Here is a 26,343-nt window from a genome sequence, read left to right as displayed (position 1 = left end):
GTTCACTGACATTTTATTATTACTTTACTACATTTTAATAAAGATAAGGAAACACTTTTTATTGCAGTTGCTTCAGCAGAGCACTTCCTTAGCAGCTTCTGAGAACAACTGGGAGCATTCTTTAGCTGAAGTACTGCAGTTGCTTCATTTTCTTTTGCTGAAACACGTTTTCAGTTAAAAAAAAGTTAGGAAAAAGTTACCAGCTTTAACAACAGTGCTGGAATGATTTAATTTCAGGACTCTGAAATATAATGCTCTAAGAGCTAATTTTAAAATATGTTAACTTAGTATATTTGCTCAGAAAGGAATGTAGTTACTGTTCTATCCCACAGTAACACATGGGACACATGTCTAAACAAAGGCTGTATTTTAAAATATCATTTTGTAGCAGTTATGAAGTAATGAACAATTAGTCTGCTATTTTTTTACAAAAATGACAATGACTTTATTAAAAAAAAGGTCAAGAAAAAAAAAATGTGGGAGATACTGAAAGAGAAAATTGAATTTATTTTATATATATTTTATATGATGGGGAATACCTATAACCAAAAATCATAAAACCAGGACATACCTCATAAAAAATTGTCCCGTCTGCCCTTGCTAAGCTATACAAAGCATAAAGTCCCTCAAGAAAATCTCCTTAAAGACAACTGGTAACTGAAACCAATAGCAAGAAAATCACACACACAGATCACTATTACAATCTGCTTTACTCCACCGAGCCTCTGTGCAGAGAGTGCAGGGAAATGTGTGAGCCATAACACAGCACAGTTTCTCACTCATGCCACTGTCTCCTCCCAGGACACTTATCTCTACCAGTTGGTCTATTTATGCAGCAAAATGACATGTAAGGTTCTCAAAATAGTTCATGCAAACTATAGCTTAGTTCTGCTTTCCAGCCTCCAGAACTGCAAGCTGACTGTAATAACTTTGCTGCTGAAGATTTTTAGAAAGTGTCTGTAAGTGCAAGGTCTGAACCTGATTACTAAATGGGAAAAACCTACGCAAAACTCTTCTCATTAAAAAATACTACGCATGCAGTATTGTACAAAGAAACTATTTTTTTTTTTCTTACTATTAACTGTGAAATAGCTGAACAACTTTGATAACCGTGCAAAATCTATCAGATCACAATCAAACCCTGTGAATTTCCTGGGGCAGGTCTGTGTCCCCATATTAGGAAAGGAAACTTGAAAGAAAAAAAGCCAAACACGTTACCACATTGCCTCGACAGTCCTTAAGGAGCTGGTAGACCGGGATCTTGGCTTCATAACAATGCTCATATTGGAAAAATTCCTCCAGTCTTTCTAGCATTCAAATATCAGTTGTCCTTATAATGCTCCAAGTACTCCATTTCAAAGAGTTTTTTAAAATCCTCTCCTTAAAAATCCTTCACATGCTTTTCCTGTAATAATCCCGGCTCCAGAGGAAGAATTCTGACACGCTGCAACTCCTTCCTTTTTCACACTGAATTTACTCTAGCACTGTGCTGTTCGGAAATGACAGTGCTTTTCTCTTCTGCCTTGTATTGCCCTGGGAGGAACTAGTCTATTTTGAATCTATTCTCCCTGTAGGTCACATGGGAAACAAGGCAGCTGAAAAGAGTCTCTATCTCTTTCTTGCAGGCTGATAACAACAGGTTTAAAGGTCAATCACATTCAAAAAAAAAAACAACAATGTTGATGGACAAAGAACGAAAGGAAAAGACGAATGTAAGGTACAGTAATGCTTGTGTACTTGCAGGGAATTTCCATTTGGAGACTTGCTAGATAAATTAATCTCTGTGGAGTAAAGAAAGAAACAAAGATCTTCCATTCCAAGTTAACTAAAAGTTTTACCTAAAAGTATAATTCTTCCCTTTCTTTTCCTGCTAACCCTTGCCTCTACTATATACTGTGTAAGTACTGTTGTTTAACTTCACAAACCAGAAACATTCTGTCTCTGAAAGAAATTCAAAACACTGGGGGGGAAGTTCAGTAAAAATAAAATTCCTTCGTGACTGTTAAAGTCAAACACACATACAAACAGCTACTGTTAATAACTGGTGAAGGACAAAACAGCCTGGTTGAAGAACTCTCTCCTGTAGTGCAGAAAGAGATATTTTCCTGTTATAGTAAGTACATTAATAGTTATGCATTACAAATGGCCAAGCTTGCATTTTTAATATCTAGACAAAAACTTACCAAAGAGGCTTGAGAGTTACTTCCTTAGAGGAAATATTATTGCAATTTGACAGTTTCAGTGGTAAAAGAGAAAAAATGAACATGCAGAGAACTAAGCAGTGAGCAGACAAATTATACATTTTGAATTTCCTTTATCTTATGTTATATGTATATTTTTTAATTGAAAGAGCAGAGTTGTTGTTCAACAAGTGGTTACATGCATAATAGCCATTCCTTTGTAAAGTGTTAAGAAGTTCTGAAGCGTATTACTTTCTACAGTAGTGCAGCTTGATTAATAATGAAAGAAAGCAGTAAAAATTTCACTCTGAAAATGTACATAGACTTGACAAATAGAAGGAAAACATGATGAACATGTCCTGCATTAACATATCAAACCATTCATCAAACAAAAATGTGTGTAAAATGTGTAAAGCTCTCTGGAACCTTTGCACTTTCTAGCAGTACAGTAAAATGCATTTACAAACTACACTGTATATCAACAGGAAAGATCCTAACTGCCCTGGAGGCTTGTGCTAGTCATCTGCACATAAAGTGCTCCACAGCAGCAGAAGGAATGTTAATAAGGTTTCATGCTAAGCACTCTGTTCTTCATGTTTTTTGGCATCCATCTTTCAAATACCATCTACTGGTTAACACAGGAGCTTTTGTAAGAGTTCGGCAGAATCATAAAAGTTAACCTCAAAGGGTGGAAAAAGCATCTGTGATAAATTTAGCTCAAAGGGTCACACAGTCACGGGACCTTTAATAACAGTTGGGTCTGTCACTGTGTGCACACGTCTGTGACAATGGACTCAAATTCTGGCACTATGTTGTGAAACTTTTTTATTCTGTAAACAGATGGAATGGATCAGAAAGAAAAAGAAAATTGGTATGAAATTGGGGTTCTGGGCTGTTACAACATATATGTCATTTTGCAGCTTTTTTTTTTTTTTTTTAAGCTCGTCTGGTTGTTTATTGTTGAAAAATATCAACATGATTCCCATATCAACAAAAGAACACATGCAAGACAAAGAGATCTGTACACTAAATGGTTTCACAGTAGTATAGAGGAATGGAATATTCAGGGATAATTTCTGCTGCACCATGCATTAGGTATCACAAGATCCTTTCTTTTGTCAGAAGTGTCTCACTGCTGCCTCCTACTTACAGTTAATACAAATATAACTACTAGTACACTGCAGCATATTTATATACTAATTATTACTATACTACATAAACTAACTGCAGCTGTGTATTAAGTATATACTGCTCATGCTTTTCAGTTCAGTTTCAGGTTCAAAATATCTGATCATCAGTGGAGATAAAACACTAAAAAACAACTAATATGATTTTTTTTTTTTTTTTTTTGCTCCTTTCATTAGTTCTGTAGAAATAAACTTCAGTCCTCCAAGTGCCTGTCAACTTCAGAACAGAAGCCATAATATATAGTACTATCGTACTGCAAATATATTCCAAGCAGTCAAATCAGAGCCTGTTCTCAGCATGGATTTCCTGAAAAACAAATTTCTGTAGAAGGGAGAACTCATGGTCCTTGAGTGTTCGTGTCTTTCCAGGTTCATTTGTGAAAAAAGTTATTTGCAAGGAACTCAGCATTAATAGAGTGAGAAAGAGAAAATTTTCTAGAGAGGTTGCCAGGGGAAGTTTTAGAACAAATTCAGCAAAATATGAGCAAAAGCTTATAATTCATATAAAAAGCCTAGTTTAACATTAATATAAATGGTGATTATATAAATGATTTAAACAGAGGAGAAAGATGATGGATCATTTATTTTAGGTCCAAGGCTTTGCTATGGGGTCAAATAACATAATTTTTCAAATTGTGAGAGGCTGAGAGAAATAAAGGAAGTAAAGAGATATACAGCCATTTCAGTCTGATAGCAGTGGAAAATTCATTACGGATGTAATGAATTATTATTATTTTTTTTAATAGTAAGAAGACATCAGCAGAAGTAAATGAAACTTTTCAAAGATATGAGAAATCTCAGTGTCAGATCCACCTCATTGTAAAGGCTGAGACAATTCTCAGCAGATAGAAAAATCTATCTGTGTTCATTACAGGCATTCTTTCTTTCCCAGACAATATTTTTTCAGTAAGAGCTATTGCATTTTATGATATTAAATCCAAAAATCCAAGATTAAAATTATTTTAAAGAAGAGAATTGTGTAAGTGTATTCACTATCATACACTTGTTTATTAGCAGATGTGCACAGTTTTAGAGATGTACATATAAGATATGTAATGTTTGTTAACACAAGCATATATTTTAGACAAACAGACGTTTTAGCATTGGATTTGTACACAGAATTCTGTAGTATTAAAATTAAAAAAAAGTATTTCTTTTCCTACTTGGAATCCTTTTTTAGGGTGACAGAGATAAAAAAAAAAGAGGAAAAAAAAACTGGACTAAGCTCTTGTTAGAATGCCATCACAATTAATACAAGCATTCACTGCATAATGAAAATGAGGAAAAAGTATTGTCAGATAAAGAGAATACCAAAAGTTGAAGCTGTTCAGTCCTGCTACATATGCTAACAGTAAAAGCAACAGTCTTTATTATCTGTGTTTATCTGGTGACTGATATTTTGACTATAGTCAGTGTCTGCAGAAGAAAAGATACAGAAATAATTAAGACATTGATAATAAAATGTGTGCAGGATTCAAGTCACTTTGAGGATGCTTGCTTCTTAATTCTCATTCTGAAATTAATAACTAAAAACCAATGTTAAATTACACAAAATTGAAAATTAAAGTAGATTGGAAAAAACATGGCTTAGGGAATGAGACACAGGCTGAATTGTTTTGTTCTGTGTTTGGGAACATTTTTGTCTTGAGAATCTTTCTTAACCACTCTGAGTTTAGGCTTTCTTGTTTGCAAATTAGCTGCTTAACAAGCATCCAGACACCAAAGCACTGAAAGAATGCTGCAGGTGCCAGGTTATTGTCATTTTTGTATACAACTTGAAGAAACAGACAATTCTCCTTATGAAGACAAAACAAATACCCCCTGTAGTTTGGTAAGACTTGAGTTTAGCACTGTAGTTAAACCTGCAACAACTGATACCATTTTCCTGGTTGTGAAAAATTCTGGTGTATCTAATATATATACATTGTCTGAGGAGACTTAGGGACATTGTCAGTGTGTCAGGAAAAAAAGAATCCTGGAAGACTAAAATAAAATCTCATCATGTAAATAGTGACTGGGCTTGTAAATATGTTATTTGGAATGCACATCAGCCAAGTAAAGTTGGCTAATGACACACCTTTGCTTCTTGATGAGGAGCCTTGGTTTCCTCACGATACTACTTCAGATGGGATAATTGTAGTTCCTCTAAAACCTGGAACTAAACTCTTTCACTCAGTGCCACACTGAGTTTTGTTCAACTGCTCTTGCAGCTAGTCTTGGACATACTTTCTATCCTTCTTTTCTTTTCCTCATATCTACATGAAATAGCTTTCAGTATGCAAAGAGGTATTGAGACCTGAAATTAATCTAGGAGCATTTATTTCACAACAGCAAAACAATTCCTCACTAACTATACTAGTCAGCTTTGCTAACTATGAGTTGTGCGTTTCATCCTAGTTAATTCGTAGCACTAGGTTATCCTCTTATATTCTGAATGGCAGTACAAGATTGAAGGACAGAAAAGATGAGCAAGATGTTCTTATATTACCTGTACTTGGGTGGGTTTGAGAAAGAGTAATGCAAGTATTGGTTCAGAAAAGCACTTATAAGAATTAGCCACAGAATTAGAAAAGGAAACTTTTGACATTTCAGAACTGTTACTGCTCAACATAACAAATGATTTCAAAAATACTCTTTTGTAGGGTGTTGACAGAATGCCAGAAGATTAAACTCTGCTGTTCATTTCTAAGGAACATCATATTCCTTCCAGACGGAAGCTAACACATTGAAGAGGAAGGAGCTATATATCATTGTCTATTAAAAGCAACTGAAAAATATGTTAATATTCACAACTAGGTACCCTTAAGAATGAAAAAATAAAGCAGCAAAACAACTGATGTGCTCTAGGTGGCCCCACTCTGGGTGTCCATTCTTGCTGAGCAGGTGGTTGGACCACATGACCTCCAGAGTTCCCTTCCAATCTCAAACATTCTGTGACTCCGTGAAAAAGACAAACCCAAGGGCATAGAAAAAATATAGTCAGTAACATTTCCCTCCGATATTCTCTTACACCTAGCTGCCTAGATCAAACTACCTGATTTATGAATAAAGACATCTTATTTGCTCAGTGATTACAGAGTAAATAAATTTACTACATGTTCTACCAGGGCTTACCCACACTCAAGCAGTTAAAACTCCACACACTGCAAAGAAGACCAGAAATGAGGCCCATGGCACTCTGCCATGGTACCTTTTCATAGACTCATAGAATCATTAGGGCTGGAAAAGGCCACTAAGATAATCTAGTCCTACAGTCAACCCATCACCGCCACGCCCACTAATCATGTCTCTAAGCACCACATGTGTATGTTTCTTAAACAGGAACAGTGACTTCACCATTTCTCTGGGCAGCCAGAAGTTTCTCACAATATCCAACCTGAACCTCCCCTGGTGCAACATTCCCTTTAGTCTATTGCTAATTACATGAAACAAGAGGCTGACCCCCATCTCGCCTCACCCTCCTTTCATACAGCTGTAGAGAGCAATAAGATCTCCCTCGAGCCTTCATTTCTAGAGACTGAATAATCTCAGTTCTCTCAGCTGCTCCTCCTAAGACTTGTTCTCCAGACCTCTCACCAGCTTAGCTCTCCTTCTCTGGACATGTTCCAGGGCTTCCATGTTTTTTGCGTAGTGAAGAGCCTCATGCAGTGAAGACCTGGATGTGGTTCTGGGCAGCCTGGTCTAGTGGTTGGCAACCCTGCCTGTGGCATGAGGGTTGAAACTAGATGATCTTTGAGGTCCAGGTCCTTTACAACCCACGCCATTCTATTATTCTGTGATTCTACAAAGAGCCCTAATCTGACACAGTATTTGAGGTGCAATCTCATCAGAGCTGAGTACACTTCCCCGCTCCTGCTGACAACACTATTTCTGATACCAGACAGGAGGCCATGGGTGTTCTTGGCCTCCTGGGCACACTGCTGGCTTATGGTCAGCTGGGAATCAATCAACACTCCCAGATCCTTTTGCTCCATGCAGCTTACCAGCCACCTCACCCCAAGCACTTGGGACCTGGAATTTGGTCTTGTTAAATCAAATATATGCTTCAATAACACTTGGTTTTCTAAGGATATTTAGATGCAGTATCCACTAAAAACTGTGTGGTGTTGCTGCCTGTGCTGTGCCATGAACAGCAGTTGAGGCTTGCATTGTGGAGAGGACTTACAGTCTCTCACTTCCCAGTGTAGCAGAAGCCAGGTTCCTGATATGCTAGGGTGAAAATACATCCCTCCATCATTCTGCCTTTATTTTAGCTAAATTCTCATTTAATTCATTCTGTGATGTATTTGGAGATTAATAATTTCATTACTAACTGATTATAAGGGATCAGTTAGGTTCAGTTGCAGAACAAAGAAGCTTAACACTGTTAATCTAAGTACCTGTGTGAAGCTTCTTTTGCTAGAAATTAAAAAAAAAAAAAAAATTGGTATCATTTTTAGGAATAAAAAAAAATATTTTTTCTGACTCTACTTTCTAGGAAAATATTGCGAGTTCATGAACCAACGCTATTATCTATGGCTGTGGGCTATGGTTTGGTCAAATTTTAAGGCTGGAAGCTAACTGCAAACATTGGATCAATAATGGAAAACAGTCAGTAAACTATAACTAAATACTAGACCACAGGAAGACTTTGGACTTGAGCTGAACTAAGGCTCCCTAATATATTAGGCTTTTTTTTCTTCTATTTAAATAAGACATACACACATGAACAGATATTCAAACTCTATATAACTATAAAAACGTAGTTTGCATTATAAAAATACAGTCATGTCAGCTTTAAATGGACATATTGCAATAATTACAGAGGTAATTATGCTTTTAGAGGTAAAATCTATTGATGTTTCCATCATACCTTCTGTTTTTCAAGGGTTCATAGCTCATTAGCAACTATTTGCTAGACACAGACTTGGATTACAGCGTCTTAGCCAAACAGCTGCTTAAAAAATAAGCATAGGTTGCTTAAACTTAAGTCAGTGCAGAGTTAACCAGTAGCTAAGTTTTCCAAGTCAAATACATCAATCTTTTTGGATAAAAAGAAATGGTAAAGACTAACTTTTTTTCTTTTCTTTTTTTTTCCTTTTGGTAAATTATGCAGGGACTACTCATCATGGTCAGAGACTATAGTAAGATTTGTATTCCCTCTACAAAAATTTCATAATTTGTGCTGATCTTGGACAAAGTTACTGCTAAGTAAGAATAATAAACAAATAATATTTTGTAGGATTAACTTCACTCCTTTTTAGAAGAATGGGGTAGTTTTACTACTATCATTCAAATACCTAGGGAGATACATCTGGGAGACACTTAGGGATACCACCATTTCAAGAAGACATCATAGTTTTATTTCAAGAGTACAAAATATACCATGATTTCAAGAAGACAAAACTTATATATATAACTTGAAAATTTACAGATGCACCTAAGTTTTACACATGGTAGCAAATCTTTTATTATCAAGGCACTTCTAAAGATAATTTATCTTGTGCAGAACAAAAAAATCTACCACTAACAGCAAAACTGCATTCCCCTACCACACATATTCTAAAGTGAATTTGTTCCCATAATGCTTTTGTCTTGTTGCAAGCTGTGAAGATTTCAATTAACACAATCAAAAAGTCTTCTTGAAAGCAAATTTAAGCTGCATGGTATTTACATCTGCACAGTTTTCTAAAAGAGAGGAGAGTGGTTTTCTTTACTATAGTCTATAATCCACAGGTACTGTACAATGACCGGTATGAGACAGACATGGATAGCACTCTTTTTTGATTGAATGACATAAAGTCATAGAACCATAAAAGGGACAACATTATACATCTTTGAGAAAAATGTGAGGAAGTTAAATTAAATAACTCACTATGTCATTAAAGTTTTCTTGAAGAGGAACTACACCTCCTGGTCATTTTTTGTTTCCACTGAAACACTAATCCAAAATATCCACTGAAATCTGTATAAAATTCTCTAATCACATTTATTGTCTATTTTTACAGGTATGGAAAGCTCCAAGGACTTAATCTAGCTGCTGTAGTGAACGTCAACAAAAAGATTAACTTCATGCATTTTATATAAACACTCAGAACACGGAGATTTGCTTCATTTTTAATACAAAGTTCTTAAACTCAGAATTGTGATTAAAGTAGTAATGTGTTTTAAAAATGTGGCAACTTGTAAGACAACATTCTATGAGCACAAATTCAGAGTATGTTTTTTCTCATGAATTATTCACTGAGATACAATGAGGTGCACCAAGAAAGGAATGTTCTCACTCGCCTCGAGTTGTCAGAAGGTTTGGCTCATGGTTTCTGCTGGTCAGTTAGGTTCTGTTTATAGACAGCTCTGAAAGGTACTTTCAGGGACAGGCTATTTCCATGATTTAGACATCTATTTTAAGACAAAGTGAACTGCTCCTCACAGCTCTCTATCTGTTTGTGGCCTACAAGGGATACCTGCCTAGGCCTCTGGAAACCTCAATTATGAGTGATTTGGAATGTGCATGATAAAATTCTTAAAAACTGTAAAAAACTATGACATAACTTTCTTACATGCAGCATTTTAACTGAAAGTAGACAGGATTTAATTTTTGCTTTCACAGAAATGTAGATTTTGGAGTATTTTAACATTTGGCCTAATCTTTCTGCATTTGGAAGAAGTGAGAGAGGAGCAATGCCAAGACAGTGGCACCTTCTCCCCTTTGGGTCCTGCTTCCCAGAGTAGAAGTGATGAAAAGGAATATATATATCTGGTATGTCACCTATGCATAGCACTCAATCTTACTAAAGACTGAACTCTCCTGAATACACTGACATCTAGAATCCTAATTTTCCTTCCATTTTAGTGCAAATTTGTTAGTCTTGTCTGAACTCTGTTCTACTTTTCTGAGTTATTTTTCCCCCCTTAAACAACTTATCAGGCATAAACAGAGCACATTGGAAAATAAGTATCAAAAATTGTCAGCAGCAGTGGCAGAATTGCCTGTAGCCAAAAACTTAATGCTGTGCATATATGCTCTACAGAAATTGGATGCAAGTATTTCGGCATCACTTCACTGGACACTGGTTTAGCAATATGCACCTTTCCTCTTTGTCTAGAAGGGCAAATAAAACAGAATAAAACAGATGCCTCATGTGTCATCAAATTCTTGAAAATCTATTATAGCTCAGTACATTAAATAGCTTTTTTTTCATACAAGCGTATTTATATGTGGAAAAGCAATTCTGAAATTGCTTTTCCACATATAAACACTTTTACATGATACTTAGCTAGTGTTTTCCTTTCACATATTTTAATAATTACTCTCTACTACAGCAAATGATTCTTCTCTCTTTTCTTGATGCAATCCTCTAGCAGTTGATTAGCAGAGCTATCTCTATTTTTAACCACTGAATCTGATCCAGCTGACTTCCTAATAGTCATTTGCTGGTGTGTTAAATGCAGAAAAACAATTGCTATTCTATCAAGAGGAGAGGCACCAGGTCTTTCTCCTTCTTAATATGTTTTTTAAATAAGGCTTGCAACTCATCAAACTTAAAACACCACATTTTCTAAAAATATTTTACAACTGCAAAGGGAAGTGTTACCTGCTCATTTCCCTTTTGTGATGAATATGTCTGAAAGATCATTATTCTACTGAAGATTATGTTAAATGACAACCAATAATATTTCATACCAATTAGGGTCCTGGACTTCTTTTCTTTCAAAAGAGTACTTCTAGAAGAATATGGTTAACCAAGTAGCTCATTTCTTTTTTAATTTGTACTTTCTCAGAAACAAACAAACAAAAACTAAATATTAAATTATCATTTCATGGAAAATTCAGGACACTTTTATCTCTACTCCTTTATAAATTAAAAAACACATTTAAAGTAGCTTTTCCTCAAGGTATTTTTTTTTTGTAAAAATATGCTCTTTCCAACAAAATAAATTGTTGTGGTTGATTTTTTTTGAAAGCTTGTCTTTACAGATTCTTCTAAAGAACAGTTACATGATCACAATAGTTACTCAGTATAAAATCATTAATTATCATAACTGATAATTGGAAACCACAACCATTTAAAACAGTTATCAGTTTTGTCCTTAAAATTTTTACAATTTGCTTGTACTAAACTTCAAAGATTCTCAGTATTTTTAATTTGCTCTTACATCAAACAGTGCTTCAAATGACCTCCTCCTGGTCAAATCTTATTTTCATTCTCCTTGAGCTCCGACATATTTTAAAGCCAGAAACGAATCCCTGATTCTAAAAATTCTTTCACACTCAGCATCCTCTCCTCTCATATTTCAACTTGCTGTCTCAATGAAATCTTGCTTTCTTCTCTCAGTTTTACCTTACATCTCCTTCTGAGATAATTCCTTAGCCCTGTTCTCTCTTATCCATTATTTTAAAAATATTTTAAAATGTTTTTTATTAAAGGAGTCATTAAGCAGCGTTCTTACCTCACTTTATCAACTGCATTTCTGCCATTATTTTTGATAACTCCTTACAAGCAGATGAGATTTAAATGAGCATTACTTCATTTTTTTAAGTCACATGGATACCACTTTCATTTGTTTATGACATCCTACAGTAATTTTAGCTTTGATCCTCTGTTTTGGCCTAGCCACAATATACCCAAACATCCTCACTGCCACTGGATAATATTTCCAAGAATCAGTCTTCCCAGATTTGTCAAACTTAAACTCTCACCACCTCCTCCCAGCCGGACTTGTCTGGAATCCCCACTTCCAAGGCAAAAACTGCCACTTCTTCCTGACCTGCGGCTTCAGCAGTATAATAGCATCTGCATGTCCCTAAGTTCTTCCTCCTTTTCTCCTACATGGTACTTTTTCTATATAAATTTCATTTTCTTTCCCCCAAGTCGTTTACATTTTTCTATTCTATTAGTTTGCCTAACAACTGGCATTATTCTGATAATAGCAGGTTCAGCTCCCTTTTTTGTTGTTCTTGTTCTTTTCTCAAGCACTTCTTTGTGTTTTTCATGCAAATTCTGTGTGCAGGGAAAAAGTCCCTATGAAATTTCATAAGCCCTTTAAACTTCTCTTATAAAAGATCTTCTCAAAAACGTTTTTCCTTGAGTTCTCCATTTGACCTTCAAATGAAAATTAAAAAATAAAGCATACTGAAATGCAAAAATCATCATACATTTTTATTTTCTTCTAATTGCCACTCTAAATTATACACAAAACTACTTTAAAAAGAAACTTCTCTAAATATATATATCAGCTTACATGAAAATAATTTACAGAATTTTTTGCAAATATTTAATTAAAATTCTTCAATAGTGAATGGCTTTTTTTTTCCCCCCTTTGATGTTCTAAGCCTAATGAAGTCAAGCTATTTTCTTCGGTTTTAATCAATCTGAATTTTTTAATGTTGTATGTCAGTTTTCTACCATTCATCTTCATGTTCAGTTCAGTCAGTATGATTTCACATGTACCCTGGAAAACATTTTTCACTGTTATTTTGCCAGTGTAATTACTAAGTATCTCTATTTTTTAAAATCACTTTGTTGTAACATTTAACTACTTTGTATATTAACGATCTAACTAAACAGGCAAAGATGAGCCAAAATAAATGGAAGTCAAAGAGCCAATTTCTGAAAATTTCTCCCTACGCTTCAGGCTAATACACTAGAGTAAGAGCAGTGTGCTACGCAAGACTCTTCATGAGCTTGAAAGCATGCCAAATGATGAATATTATGTAGATTTGTATTTATAGCATGCTTGGCTTCTGTATAGTAAGGTTAGAAATATCCAACATTGAACAGTGCCCTACAGTTATACTGCATTGCCTATTTATCTTGTCCTTCAGAATTTTTCCTTTTGGAGAGGAAAAATTCGGTAGAAATTTGGTATTCGAAATAAAAATGGAAAGCAGAAACAACAAAACTTAGCTTTCCATATCACTTCGTAAGGATTGAAGATTAAATGCAGGGTTTGACGGTAATATGTTTACAAGACTTGAATTTTTACAACATTGATTAGATAACTTTGCACTGGTTCAAAGAGGGAAGGAACTCAAACAGTACTGCTTTTAAGCACCTATTGCTTTAAAATGTACAGATGCAAGGGACATGTGGAGCAAACAATTGCTGTTTTCGTCATATGAGTCAATATCCCAGGGAGTGTCAACACTTGCAGGTCATTTTGGTAACCTGCACAATAAAACATTTAAATATGTAAATTTAGTTCCCAGCAACATTACTGAAATTGTATTTCTTTCATTTCAAAATATCTTCTTTATAGCATCTTTAGTTTTTTGTTTATTTGGTTGCTTGTTTTTTGCTCTACTTTTGATTAAATTTAGTTGAAGGAGTTACTAGCACATATTTTTTACAGTTACATGTCAGCAAGAGCTATGACCAAAACTATGTCCTGATATGGCAGTCACCATGTGAGTGTTGTTTAGAAAAAGAAGTGAAATAAATTCTGCAGTCAAAGTGTCTGTGAGAGACACAGAGCTAATACGGAAGCTTAAAAATGTTATGAATACAAAAGCTCGTAAGAGAAACTTTCTGTATGGCAGCAGTACTAGCCTGCCTTCTTTGTGTACAAAACAGGTAGATATTTTCTGTAAAGTTTTACTTAGAAAATCACAATAAAGCTATTTGGTGACTTAAATCTAAATCTGCATCAAGGTGCTTGTTGCTACTGGCAGTGTGGGGTGGCTATGCCTGGCTATTAAACAAATTACAGTTATTTACCATACAAATAATTTGAAGGTAATCTATATTCAGAAAAGGTGAGCATATATCTGAAATTTGTAAGTTGCATCCACACGGATAACTCAGTGGGACAGACTGTCAGCTCCAGGGACCCTAACACTGCTCCAGAAGAGCAGTGAAAATCTTGTTTTGCTGAAAAGAGGTATAATGGATTGAAAGGTTCTAGGTAGCTGGGAAGCTATTTCATTCCTAGTAATGGGAGAAATAAAATAATTGAGCTGTAGCAGTATAATGTATAATTTTCTAATCACTGATTAGACAATGTTCAGATATCACTGCATCACTTCTTTCATCTGAATGCCTTTTTCCCTCCTTAACAGTTTTTTCCTCCCCAATCCCTTTGACCCATATTTTCCTATAATATAGCCAGAGCAAATACGGAGATTAAAGTTGTAAAAGTTAATTCTTAGACTCCTCTTAACTTTCTGTAGTTATTCATTTCTTAATTTGCAGTTCTGAGTCTGCAGGTGCTACTATGCAATTCAGCATTTGCAGATGAAAAATGACATCAGAATATTTTTGATTTTAAATTAAAAGTATATTGACAAAGATGAAGTAAGTCACAAGATTATTTTCATTACACAAAATTATCACAGCATTTTCTTTATCTACCTGCCAAGTAAGGAAATTTTTCCATAAATTATGGTCTCTAGAATGCCTTACTCCATTAACTGTAAATCAAATTGCAGTAATATTATGTATACACAGAGACAGAACAAACAGAAAGTGGGTAACTAAAGCAAGCAATTTGGTAGCCAGAAATATAATCTAGAAACAAAGCAAAAATTCTGTAATTACTTCAGTTAAAAAACAGGAACAGATAATAAATATAATGAAAGACAGTTATTTAGGTTGTAACTAAAAATATTGAATATGAAAATGCTCTTAAACTACAGATGTAAAAAGTCTAAAGAAAAAATAATCAAAAAACCCCTTTTTTAAGTATATAAAGAGACATAAAGTTACTGTCAGTATATTATAATTTCACTTCCTTAAGCTATCAGCTATAAAGGCAAAAATGAAGATGCTGCACCAAATTCAGGGTAAGATCTGTAAGACTTCAAAGGTAGATGCTCTCGAGTGCTTTACATCATTGCCACAAACTGCTTATGCTATTACACAAAAAAGATATTTTGAGGGAGGTGACTCTGTACACACAGAAAGCTGACACGAAAAATTTTGTGTCTTACTGAAAGTGTCTACTTGGAAGCAGTTTGACTCTTATCCTTTTATAGCAGCAGAGTGTATGAAACTTAATGGCGAACTAAATATTACAGGGTCAAAATAATGTATTTTATCCATATTAAATATTATCTTGAATATTCAGGAGTGTTTCTGTTGAAATCATTTACAATAAAAGGCACCCATAGACTTCACTTTATTAAAGGTAAACTGGCAAATTGTGATCACACCAGACTGCTCTTCATTGTAATAAATAATTTTCACTAACATTCTGACTACCTTTTATCCTCTTTAGTTTAAACTTTCATTAGCTAGTACAAACTAAAATCAAAATGACAGATTAATTCAAATGTATAGTCCAAGTTATAAACTATTTTCTTTGGTCAAAGACCAACTCTTGCTTTGAAGTGATGAAGAAAATGCAAATTTAGCAGTTTTCTTTCTCAGTGGAAAGTACAGCTTTTCTAGAATAGTCTACCTCCCTCTTTACATCTTAAAACAGTCTTGTACAGCTGGGAGAGCTGGGAAATCTGCATCTTGAAAGGTTATCAGGGAAGAAGAGGCTGGAGACTGTTGCATGTTGATAGCAGCCTGAGTTAATCACTTGACTACCTTAGTACTCTACTTTAAAAGAAACAAATACTTGACAGTAGTCTGACATCACGATGACCAGTCTGTAGCTTACTTCCACTGTTCATATTACACTGAAAACCCTTATTGAAATGGAGTTTTTGATGAATAAATTAAAGGTATGACTATCAAAGTGGCATTACCCTGCCTTGCCAACTTCTAAAACTTTATTTCTAATCTCACAGACTATGATATTTTCATTAAAGCTCCTGAAGTCCAGCAGTTGTACAAAAATCTCAAACCGCAATTAAATCAAGCTCCTAGCTTTTCTGGCTTTGGAAAGCCCTTTTAGATTTAAACACTTGAGACTTTTTTTTTTTTTCCCCAAGAATTTGAGATTGACAGATTGACAGTACTGTAACATACACTATCAGAACATAATCCAATAGAAAGCTATGATAGTTTACTTTAATGGCATTGAAAGACACTAAAATGTTCTTAGTGGAGGTTTATTCATATACAGTTTACATATGTAATTTAAGTATTGAAAATTGGTGCCTCTGCTTTGAGACATTTTACTTCAACATCTCTGTATTACTTCAGCATCTCTGGTTTCCATTAACACATATTTCCCTTATCATCTCTTTTTGTCATAGTTTTTGAAGACTTCTATTTTAGTTTGCTAGTATTACTCATTATTACAAAGATCTATGGCACAACGTTGGCCTATGCCACTTAAGAGTCTCCCAAGCCCATCTGAGAATGGCTCGTGAGTTACCATGGACCACCTGAGATCTGGACCAATGACCACTCCAAATGACAGTGGAGTAGCACAGATAAGTATTATCAACATTGTCCTGCCTCCTAGTTCATCAGCTGGAAGGACTTACAGATTGATTTCTTCACTGCGTAGACACAAAGAAAAATCAGAGCCACTAAAAAGCTCTCGCTAAAACCAACTAGGCTAGCACTTTGTAATACCATCAAGACATACCAAAAAGAGCTTTGTATCAAAATTTAGAGAAACATGCATCCTTTGACATTTGGCATAGAAAAGATTTGTATCCCTGTCTGATTTTCTTTAACAGACACAACCTGGATTAACATATATTCCTATTTCCATTTATAAGCTTTTGCAGCTTAATGTATGATGTATTTAAGATTCTGAATAGAAAAGTATGCAAAACATAAACATGTATCATTTTATGTTATCATTTTATTGTAAATAATATTCTAGCAAGGATAGCCTAGCAAGAAAAAAATGTGGGAGCAAAGCTTAAGCACTTGGTGGATCACAAGGGTTTATGCTTCTTTAACAAATCTAAAATTTTGTCTGTATTCTGGAAAAAGAACTTAATGAAATCACACCGAATTTTGCTATTAACTCTAAGTATCAGTACACCAGTTGTGTTATATCAGTTTTACTCTTGACTACAAACACTATTTTTTTTTTTCATTAAAATGTGCTTGGATTGGAATTGCAAAACCACTCTAGTTAGAATTCTTTCTGTATTTGTGATCCCAAGCAGACTTTATCAGAAACAAGAACAAAATGCATTTTTATGCTAAATTGTATGGAGCCTCAAATTAAGCCATGTTTCAATAGATGCTGTGCATGGAAGAAAGCTCAAGAGGGACTGTAGACAAGAGGAAATAAGAAAAAAAATATTGTTTTAATCTTAATAGCTTCTTTAAGACTACGTGATTTTCTCATTAAGATTTTCATCTGGATGCTGAGATTAATGTTAAGAGAAGGTATGACTGCTGTATCTTCTCTATTGGATAAAAAAAATAAAAAATCTGTATTTTCATTATGAATGCTGACATATTTAACCACATATGGCAGTAAAATGCTAAATTTCTCCCTGATTCTCAGCTGCAAGGAAATGATCCTGAATAGATAATTCAGTTTAAAAACTCATCATTTCATGAACATATCATGGCATATTCATTAGAGTGTTTTCTTGTACAGGATTTAGAACAAACTTAGCTTCTTTCATTTGCTACCAGTAAGCCCTACTGCTCTCTGCTTTTATCTTCTGTTGCCTTACAGACTGACTCAAGTTTTCATTTATCAATTTTTTTTTACTGTTCAGTCCTGTTTCAAGTGATGTTGAAACCTTTGGCTTTCCTGCTAGTACATGACATAAAACGGATGGGCTTTGTTGCTTAGAAAGCTGTCTTCCTCACTTTTCTAGTTGAGCTTTTCCAAAACCACATTCTTTTCCTTTATTGTTTTTTTTGTTTTTTGCTTATGAGTAAGATGAGCAAAAAGCAAGAAAAAATGATGTAATTAGATGGTTATCTAGAAATTCCATTAGAAGTTGAGACATGTTATGCACTTTTAGAAAGAACACATAAACATAAGAAAATATCAGAGACTTTTAGTGTCATGTGAGTTAAGGTCAGAAATGACATCATTTACATATTTCTCAGTTCAGTGAGATGCTTCTGCCTGATGCCACAGCTATCTGACTAGCAGATCCTGCTGTCTTTGCCATAATATAATTGATAATTTTAAGTTCCATCTATTGCCACATTCAGTTTATCATAAGGAAGAGAAAACATTACATTCAGTGGAAGAGAATGGAGTATTTCTGATTTGAAGAAAGGAGCTCTAATTCCCTAGGGATGCATTACCCTTTGGTCAGAATGGAAGCTTCAGCCAGCCAGTTGTTCTTGCTTCCAAGCACACCTGAAATGGTCATGTGCAAAAGTACATGATTCAGCATTTATGAAACTAGCAAGATTTTCTTTGGAGTGTGAACTCTCATTTTCTGTGGCTGAGAAGCTTTTTGCAGTAGATCTGATGTTGGCTAAACGTAATTCCTTTCTGATGGCTGCTAGTACTTCCACAGAAGCTTATAACAAGGGCTTAGGTGCATGATGGTGTCTGGAAAGAGCAGGAAGAAGGAAAAAGTGCCTTCAGATGAAGTCATGAGGACACTGAAAAATCTGGTATGGTTGCTTACCATCCAGCAACTGCAGTTTAAGTTGTATTCAGTCTGACACAGTCTGACACAATCTGAAGGTACATTAAAGCAATATCTATGTAGCTCAAGCTGTATTTTTCTTTTTTCTTTTTTATTATCTATCTATCTATTTATCTATTTATTTATATCTATGTATGTTATAACAAAGACAATACAGAGCCTCCCATTCTCCATCTGAAAACAATTATAATCCATTTAAGTAGTGTTGCTTTCTTCCATTTTAGGTTTCTTCACTAGCTAAACAACCTCAGCTAGTGTTAACAGGAACTTATCTTATCCTGCTTGGGAGTGACGACAGATATTCTTCAGCTATGTTGTTTGTTCTGCTGTGTCACTGCTTTTGCAGTTTCAACAGAAATTTGTACCAAGTATGTGAAAGCTAAGCCACTAAAATGCTGAGTACTGACTGGAAATGTAGCAAATTAAATGAATAAATAAACAGAGTGAAGTAGAGTTCATGTGGACAAACAGTAAAGTAAGCGCTATTTCTTCCTGACCAACTTCTGATACTTCACTCATTCTAATGTAGGATATATGTATATGTATACAGCTATACATTATACATGTGTATGCTTAAGGCAAATGTAATATACACGTATGTATATAAACACAAGTAGATATACACGTGTATTAATGACCAAGTGTACAGGACAGCTGATGTGAAGCATATGTCTCCTGTTTATGGTTGCTCAGTTTCTGGCAGCTTGCCTGAAGGACCCTCTGACCTCCCAGCAAGCCAGGAATCCTGGAGAAAAGAGGCTGAAAATCACATTTTAGATTTCTTCATCTTAAAACAGAAATGATTTTTCCATAGAAAGTTGTGTAAAACTGGTCATTCATCAGGAAGGATTTCTTTTCTTTCAGAAAAGTTAGATTTCCAATGGAAATTGGAATGTAATTCCATCTCCTGCAGACTGTAAACTCCTTGTAAACTTCTCTCGGAATAAAAAGAGAAGGGGTAGACATGGAACAGAAGAAAAATTACAACTCAGTGGAATTGAGACTATTCAACACTTTTCAAAATACAGAGTGTCTAAACATGCTAGTACAGAGACTATCGCATATTTCAAGGAATGGGAGATAATTGTTCAGGATTCAATATTTGTTACTCAGCAAATCTGTTAAACTACATTAAAACTGAAATAGGTGGTAATAATGGAAATATTACAATGGAAACATCTTTAAAATTATGGTTCATTTACAAGAGGAATAGCTTTATTTACAAAGATTAGAAACGCAGCATTTCATTCTAGTCACTGAGCATCAGAAGGAGTACTGCTAGGAGAAGAGACTAAGAGACATAATGATATGGAAGTGGCAATATCTCCATGTGAAAAGAGGCAGTGAAAGGATAGATGACTTGAAAAAGAGGAGCATATAAATACACAAAACAGCAGCTAACCCTTTTACTAACATGAGGTCACAAAACCCTATTAAAAAAAAAAAAAAATTACTAGAAAGCAAACGATGAAAACAGAATGAAGAAATGTTTACACTCCACAGAGAGTTCACCTGTGAAAGCAAATATCCAGAGAATGCTGACACCAAAAACTTAGCATCATTTCAAAAAACACTAATTTTTAGGGGTCTGCTGGAGACTTGAAATTTTTCTCTCAAGGAATATTATACTGTAACCAGCAAGTTTCTTGCTATTCTTTCTCAAACATTTGACACAGGCCAGGAGACTGGATTAGCTGTCATGGACCACCTCTGCTATGAAATATAGCTGGCCCTGGATAAGGGACACTGGACTGGTGTGTGTGTTAGAATGCACTATGTGGTCAAGAGCTATGGTTGTCTTTTGGTATTATTTTGTTATTATTTTTTTTTTTAAATCATTTTTTGTCTACATTCTTTTCTTTAACTCACAGAATTAAAGGCACGTTAAGAAAGGCACATTAGAGCTTTAAATTGCCTTTTGCCGTATTGCAGAAATTCGCTATTAATGCTCATATACTGTTTTCACACAGATGACTGAAACAATAAGTAATATGCAGCTATTACTGGTTTTTGGGGCTAAGAAATAAATTGTATTTACTAATTCCAACCAGAAATTTGAGATTTTTAATTTCCTTTGCAATAAAAAATAGTGTATTCAGATCTGCAATGGATACAAACATACTCTACAGTGTCATAAAATGAACTTTTACAGGTTACTCCTATAATAGTTTTCTCCTTCTATAAGGCAGTTTCTAGAAATTAATTACAACATTTTGACATGGTACATGCTGAACTAGCGTCAGCTTTTTCCTGATGTGTTGGGTATCAGATTGGATGATCTAATTATAGTGCTTCTAGAATTTGTTATACATAAGGGAATTGCAAGTCAGACAGTCTTGACATTAACATAAATATCCATGGACATCTAAAATTCATAAATCAAACAGACTGTTTCCTGGTGTTAATGGCTAGTGAAATATTTTTCTTCACTCCAGAGGGATTCTGAAGCCTGCTCCCAGATTTATCTGGAACATCAACTTCATACAGTGACTGTTTCAGCAATGAATAACAAAGCCAAGATATTTATTGTAAACCATAGCAACCCTACTTAGCATAATTTCCTTCAGTCTGTATTTCCTGATCGTTCTTCATACAGGTTCTAGTTTACATTAGCTTTGGCTACTAGAGTTTACATCAACAGAAACTAGAAAAACCTTAATGATTAAATTTCTGTGTATGTATACTTCAGTTTTCTGTTCATTCAACATTAGCTAAATCTCTTTCATGATACTAAGAACAACAAAAATGCCACAAAACAAACATCAAGTATTGGTAGTCCAAAGAAGAAATGGGAAATACTGACAGAGTCAACTTGTCACACTATCATAGATTGACTCAACTTTGTGAGGATTGATCAAGCCTAAAATACAAGCACAGTCTGAAGCTTTAGAAAATACTACTTCAATTTCTTCCTCCTGCTGGGGACCTGTGGGCTGTAACTTGACTTACTGGGTTTTTAGGAACTGGTACTGAAACATGGTCTGTGCCATTTTGCCAAGGATGTAAGTTTACAGGAACACCAAGTGTCATTTATGATTCACTTGCATCTATCATCCTATTCTTGCTTAACCTGACTAGCAATAAACCCTGTTATTTTTCTTTTTTTTTTTCTTTTTTTTTTTTTCTTTCTCTTTTTTCCCAAGGATTTCAAGCTAACATAATCAAAAGGTTGAATTGGTTACAATGACATTTTGCCATGCTGTTTTATTGAAAATAAATGTGAATTAGGCTCAAAACATCATTTTAAGTGATGTGACATCTTCTGAATTACAGAACTTCTGAGCTGCAAAATGAAACAATTGCCTGATTCATCATATTAGCTAGAAAAGTCCATGCCAGTGCATTCAAAAATTTTATTTCTCAGACATTGCTGAGTGATTATTCATAAAAAAGCAAACTAGCTCCAGTGCATTGGGACTTTAATCCATAATGAATAAAATAATAAACTTTAATCTGATTTCTATTCCAATTTATTGCAAAGCTGGTAATAACAAAAGAGGTTAGAGTACTACACTCTGCTAACTAAGAAATCTTTGGCATCATTAAGAAATCCCCTAAGAGAAGGAATTTCTGAAAATGGTTCTTTAAGAGAGATTCCATTTACAGCTTATCTCCTGAGAATTTAGTGGCTTGGAGTACAATTATCTGGCAGGAGGGAATCTGCCTCCTTACGTTCGAATGAGCTGCTGGCTGCAGAAGTTGGCAGTGGCTTCGGCCACATGACCATTCCTCTGGTGCAGGGAAATATGACATATGGTTAAAAAAGAAAAAGAAAAAAAAAAAGGAAAAAAAAAAAAAAGAAAAAAAAAAGACATACAACAACAGAGAACCTTTTGTTTTGTTTTGTTTTCTGTATAAAAAAAGAAATTTTATGATTACTGCATTTCAGGGAGTGCTTCTTCACAGCTATTCAAATGAAGATATAGTTGTGACAATGTAGTAATTTAGACAAATTTTCAATTATTCAATTTAATGCATGCTACTGCCACTACCTATTCATACAGATTTTACTCAGATATCCACTCAGTTATTTGCAAATCCTTTATGGTGATAGATGATTTAGTGGGCAGCCAGATATGTAGGGCAAATCATCCTTTGGTGAATCTTCTAAGTGATTCTGAGTGCTAATGCTGTGAACACTGCGCTTCTGTAGGATAGTGAATCAAAGTGAACCTCTACAAGGTGGGTGTTTTTGTTTTTGTTTATTTGGTTGGTTGGTTGGGTTTTTTTGTTTTGTTTTGTTTTGTTTTTTGGCTTTCTCAGGGCAATTGTTGAGGCTTCAAACTACTGCTTATTCAATGGAAAGATTAGTTCTGTGTAACTATGTTGCATTCCAGTTCTTTCTAGAAAAGCTTGTTCTGTATCAATATATTTTTTTCTCCTCTCTAACGACTTCTATTCCTTTCAGACACATATGCAACCCCCTGCTATTGCTGCTCAGCAATGAAACTCAAATCAGTATTTGAAGAGAAGGAGGGATTCTTGTATTACATAATCTTTCAAAAAGAAAACATGGAAGTGGAAAACACAATGATTCACTTAATCAATGGTTTTCTGAGTATATCAGAGGAGAAACATCATGTTTTTGCCCAAAATGTAATAAAAAACATTGTACAATCATAGGCAACTTCACAATTTAAACTAAGATTATAAAATAGCATGGTTTATTAAACAAAGTTATGGAAAGCTGGATAGTACTATCAGGAATTCTGTTTTAGAAACCAAAGCTCCTTGACATCAGATAGTTCAGTGACGTGAGCAGAACCGCCAGTTGACATAAACAAGATTATTAAATTACACAGAGACTGTGTACTGTAAAATTTTGTAGTAGATTTCTAAATATAACCTACAGTGTGAATGGAGCTATGGCAGTGAAATATGTATAGCTTTTCTTTTTTTTAAATATTCTTCTCTGTCAAAAGTTATGTTTGAATTAATTAATAAAAACAAATGGTTGACACTTAGTAACTGACACATAAGAACTATGCCTCAACTTTTAAAAAATTACCATCAAAATCACACTAATTCCTTAGATACCCTGGAATACAAACCTGTAACACTGTTATTATGGTAAAACAAAATTCATTCCCATCTCTGAAGTTCAGATAAGACTTTCTTTTTATTAACAATATTTAAGGCTACTCTTGCTAGACTGAAACATAAATAGACAATGTGCTCTATTTAGGTAAGTTAATCATAAAAAAGGATATCGTATATTAAAATGCTACCTGATGTAATTTTTTTCTTCTGAAACATTGATATAAGATTCTAAAAGATATTACTAGTATTTTTGAAGCAAAAAGAAAAAAAATATATAAAAATACTGCCTTAAGAGACTGTTAATCCAATTATATGATCCAATTTGGAACTAAAATAGTATCATAACAGATACCATATATTTATTCTCTATTCAAATCCCATTATTTGTTATTTTTACTTTTTTGGTGAAAAAAAACAGCTCCCTCTGTATAAACTATCTAGTTTTGGCAAAGAAAACACTGTGAGATGCTGGATTGTATCTAGCCAATTTTTTATCGTATTTATATTGACAGTATTTGCCAGTGATAACCTTACTTAAAGCAATTATTCTCATGCTCATTTAATATTTTACATATGTGCAAATAAATGTGACTGTGTCTCAATGAATAGTGAAGATTATACTTAACAAGTTTTACGCTGTGTTATATACAAGTGAGAGGATCTTTTAAAAATTTTAAAGTTTCAAATTTATTTTATCTCTATTATAAATAAAAATAAAGAAACTGGAAACAAGTATTGATCCATTTGCAGAAAGCAGTAAAAGAAATACTGAAAAAAATACTTTGCTATTGTCATTTTTTTTAATATTAGCTAAGGTAGAAACAGAATGTGTGTATTTTTATCGTGACTATACTTCTTAAATGTTGAACACAAAAATATTTAACAAATATGGCTCCCTGGCTGTGCAAATCAGTAAAAGTCCATGAGCATTAAAGATTAACTATTTCTGACTTAGTTAGGAGTCATTTTTATAACTACATAAATTACCTTATGATAATTACTTACAATATCAAGAATGAGTACTTTCACAAGAACAGTGACATAAATATTACTCTGCACCTTTTCTCAGATTTGGAGTGCAAATAATAGATTCAAAATTATTATTAGGTTGAATAGTCCAGTTTCATAAACTTCCACGGTCACTTATTTATACTGTTACACAATAACACGGAAACACTATTTTCCTACTAAACAGGTTCAGCAAAGCCCTTATGAACTCAAGGAAATAGCAGAAGTCAAAGCTAATACAATTTCCAGGCTCTTATACACAAAAATCCCATTAAAAAATAATAACAAAAAAACAGTCGCCTTTATTACCTATGTCAATTACACCATAAGTCATTAAAAGAGATACCTGTAGGACTTCAAAAAGCGAAATCTCATCATATTTCTTGGAGATGGACGAGGGATATAGGCTCCAAAAGGATCCCACAGAAAGGCCATCAGCAAAGATAAAATTCTAAAATTGTCTAAGAAATATATTAATCAGTGGGGAAGCAGGACACTTGCACTGGATGTGCCCCACACTTGTCATGAAGCACTTGTAACTGTGTAAGGGAACGTCCTTTTCCTATGGTATGCTTTGGCAGAGATGTGGCTGGCTGAGAGCACAGACTAGAAGGGATAACTGGGATTTCCTGCTGCATGAGACATGCCCTTTGCGCAAACGTTTCCTATATTCAGGCCTCTTATCTCATTATTCAAGTGGGGACTCTTATGGTAAATCCTTGGCTGGTTGTAGCAGGCACTGAAGAGCAGAGAATTGTAGAACTAAGGCAAACGAGAAACAGCCGGCACTCTTGACTATTCACTACAACCCAAAAAAAGGCTTTCTAACTCTTCACAATCTCTTGAAAATCTTCCTTTTTCTACAGAATATATTGGAACAGGTTGGCATCAGACAGCTAATATATATTAAAAAAAAAACAAAAAACCCACCAATAAATAAAATAAGAACCCTAAAACACTATTCACAGTTAAAATTCCCTCTGTTCTCCAACGTCCTTCTCTTCAGCACTGTAAAAAGCCAGCAGCTAGGAAATTGATACTAAAAATGTCCTTAAACCCCTAAATTGCTCTTTGTTTAATTCTTTACTCCCTTCGAGTGCGTCTTCCTTCCTCACAGTTTCTAAAGAGAATCAGTTTATATCACTAAGCAGCTTTTCTGAAAGGGCTTAATCATCTGTAAGAGATCAGCCACTCTAAGAAAGTAAGTCGCAGACTGGTAATTTTCAGGCCTCTTGGCAGCTTTTCCCAAATGCACCATTCCCTTTACTGAAAAACAGCCAGTGACTGATAGCTGAACTCAGGTGGCTGCTAGCTAGGGTCATTCTGAATTCCAAACAGAATCCAGACATTCAGATATGGTATCTATTTCTTTGTTTTACTGCTTTCAATTAATTCAAGCTTAAACTCATTTCAGCCTAGCATTAGTGGGTAGTGAGAATAAGAGCCTACAATTCAACTCATAACA

The 26,343-nt window shown here is 34.5% G+C and overlaps 1 protein-coding gene across 7 annotated transcripts in view; it reads right to left on the bottom strand.

Annotated features, from left to right (window-relative positions):
• PDE4D (phosphodiesterase 4D) overlaps positions 1-26,343 on the bottom strand; it is a gene marked incomplete at both ends in the record, with an annotated part of 482,189 nt that overhangs the window by 140,750 nt on the left and 315,096 nt on the right. The window contains one exon of one of the 7 annotated variants that reach the window (XM_079548416.1): positions 25,225-25,313. The exons of 5 other annotated variants lie outside the window; for them this stretch is intronic. In XM_079548416.1, coding sequence (XP_079404542.1) covers positions 25,225-25,313 — 89 coding nt within the window. Of the gene's footprint in view, positions 1-1,218; positions 1,284-25,224; positions 25,314-26,343 lie in introns of those variants that run through there. One more of the 7 variants, XM_079548417.1, reaches the window with a different exon arrangement.

Source organism: Tetrao urogallus (assembly GCF_951394365.1).
Source record: "Tetrao urogallus genome assembly, chromosome: Z".
NCBI lineage: Eukaryota > Metazoa > Chordata > Aves > Galliformes > Phasianidae > Tetrao > Tetrao urogallus.
The sequence above is the reverse complement of the archived record's forward strand: the minus strand, read 5'-3'. Positions and strand labels throughout refer to the sequence as shown.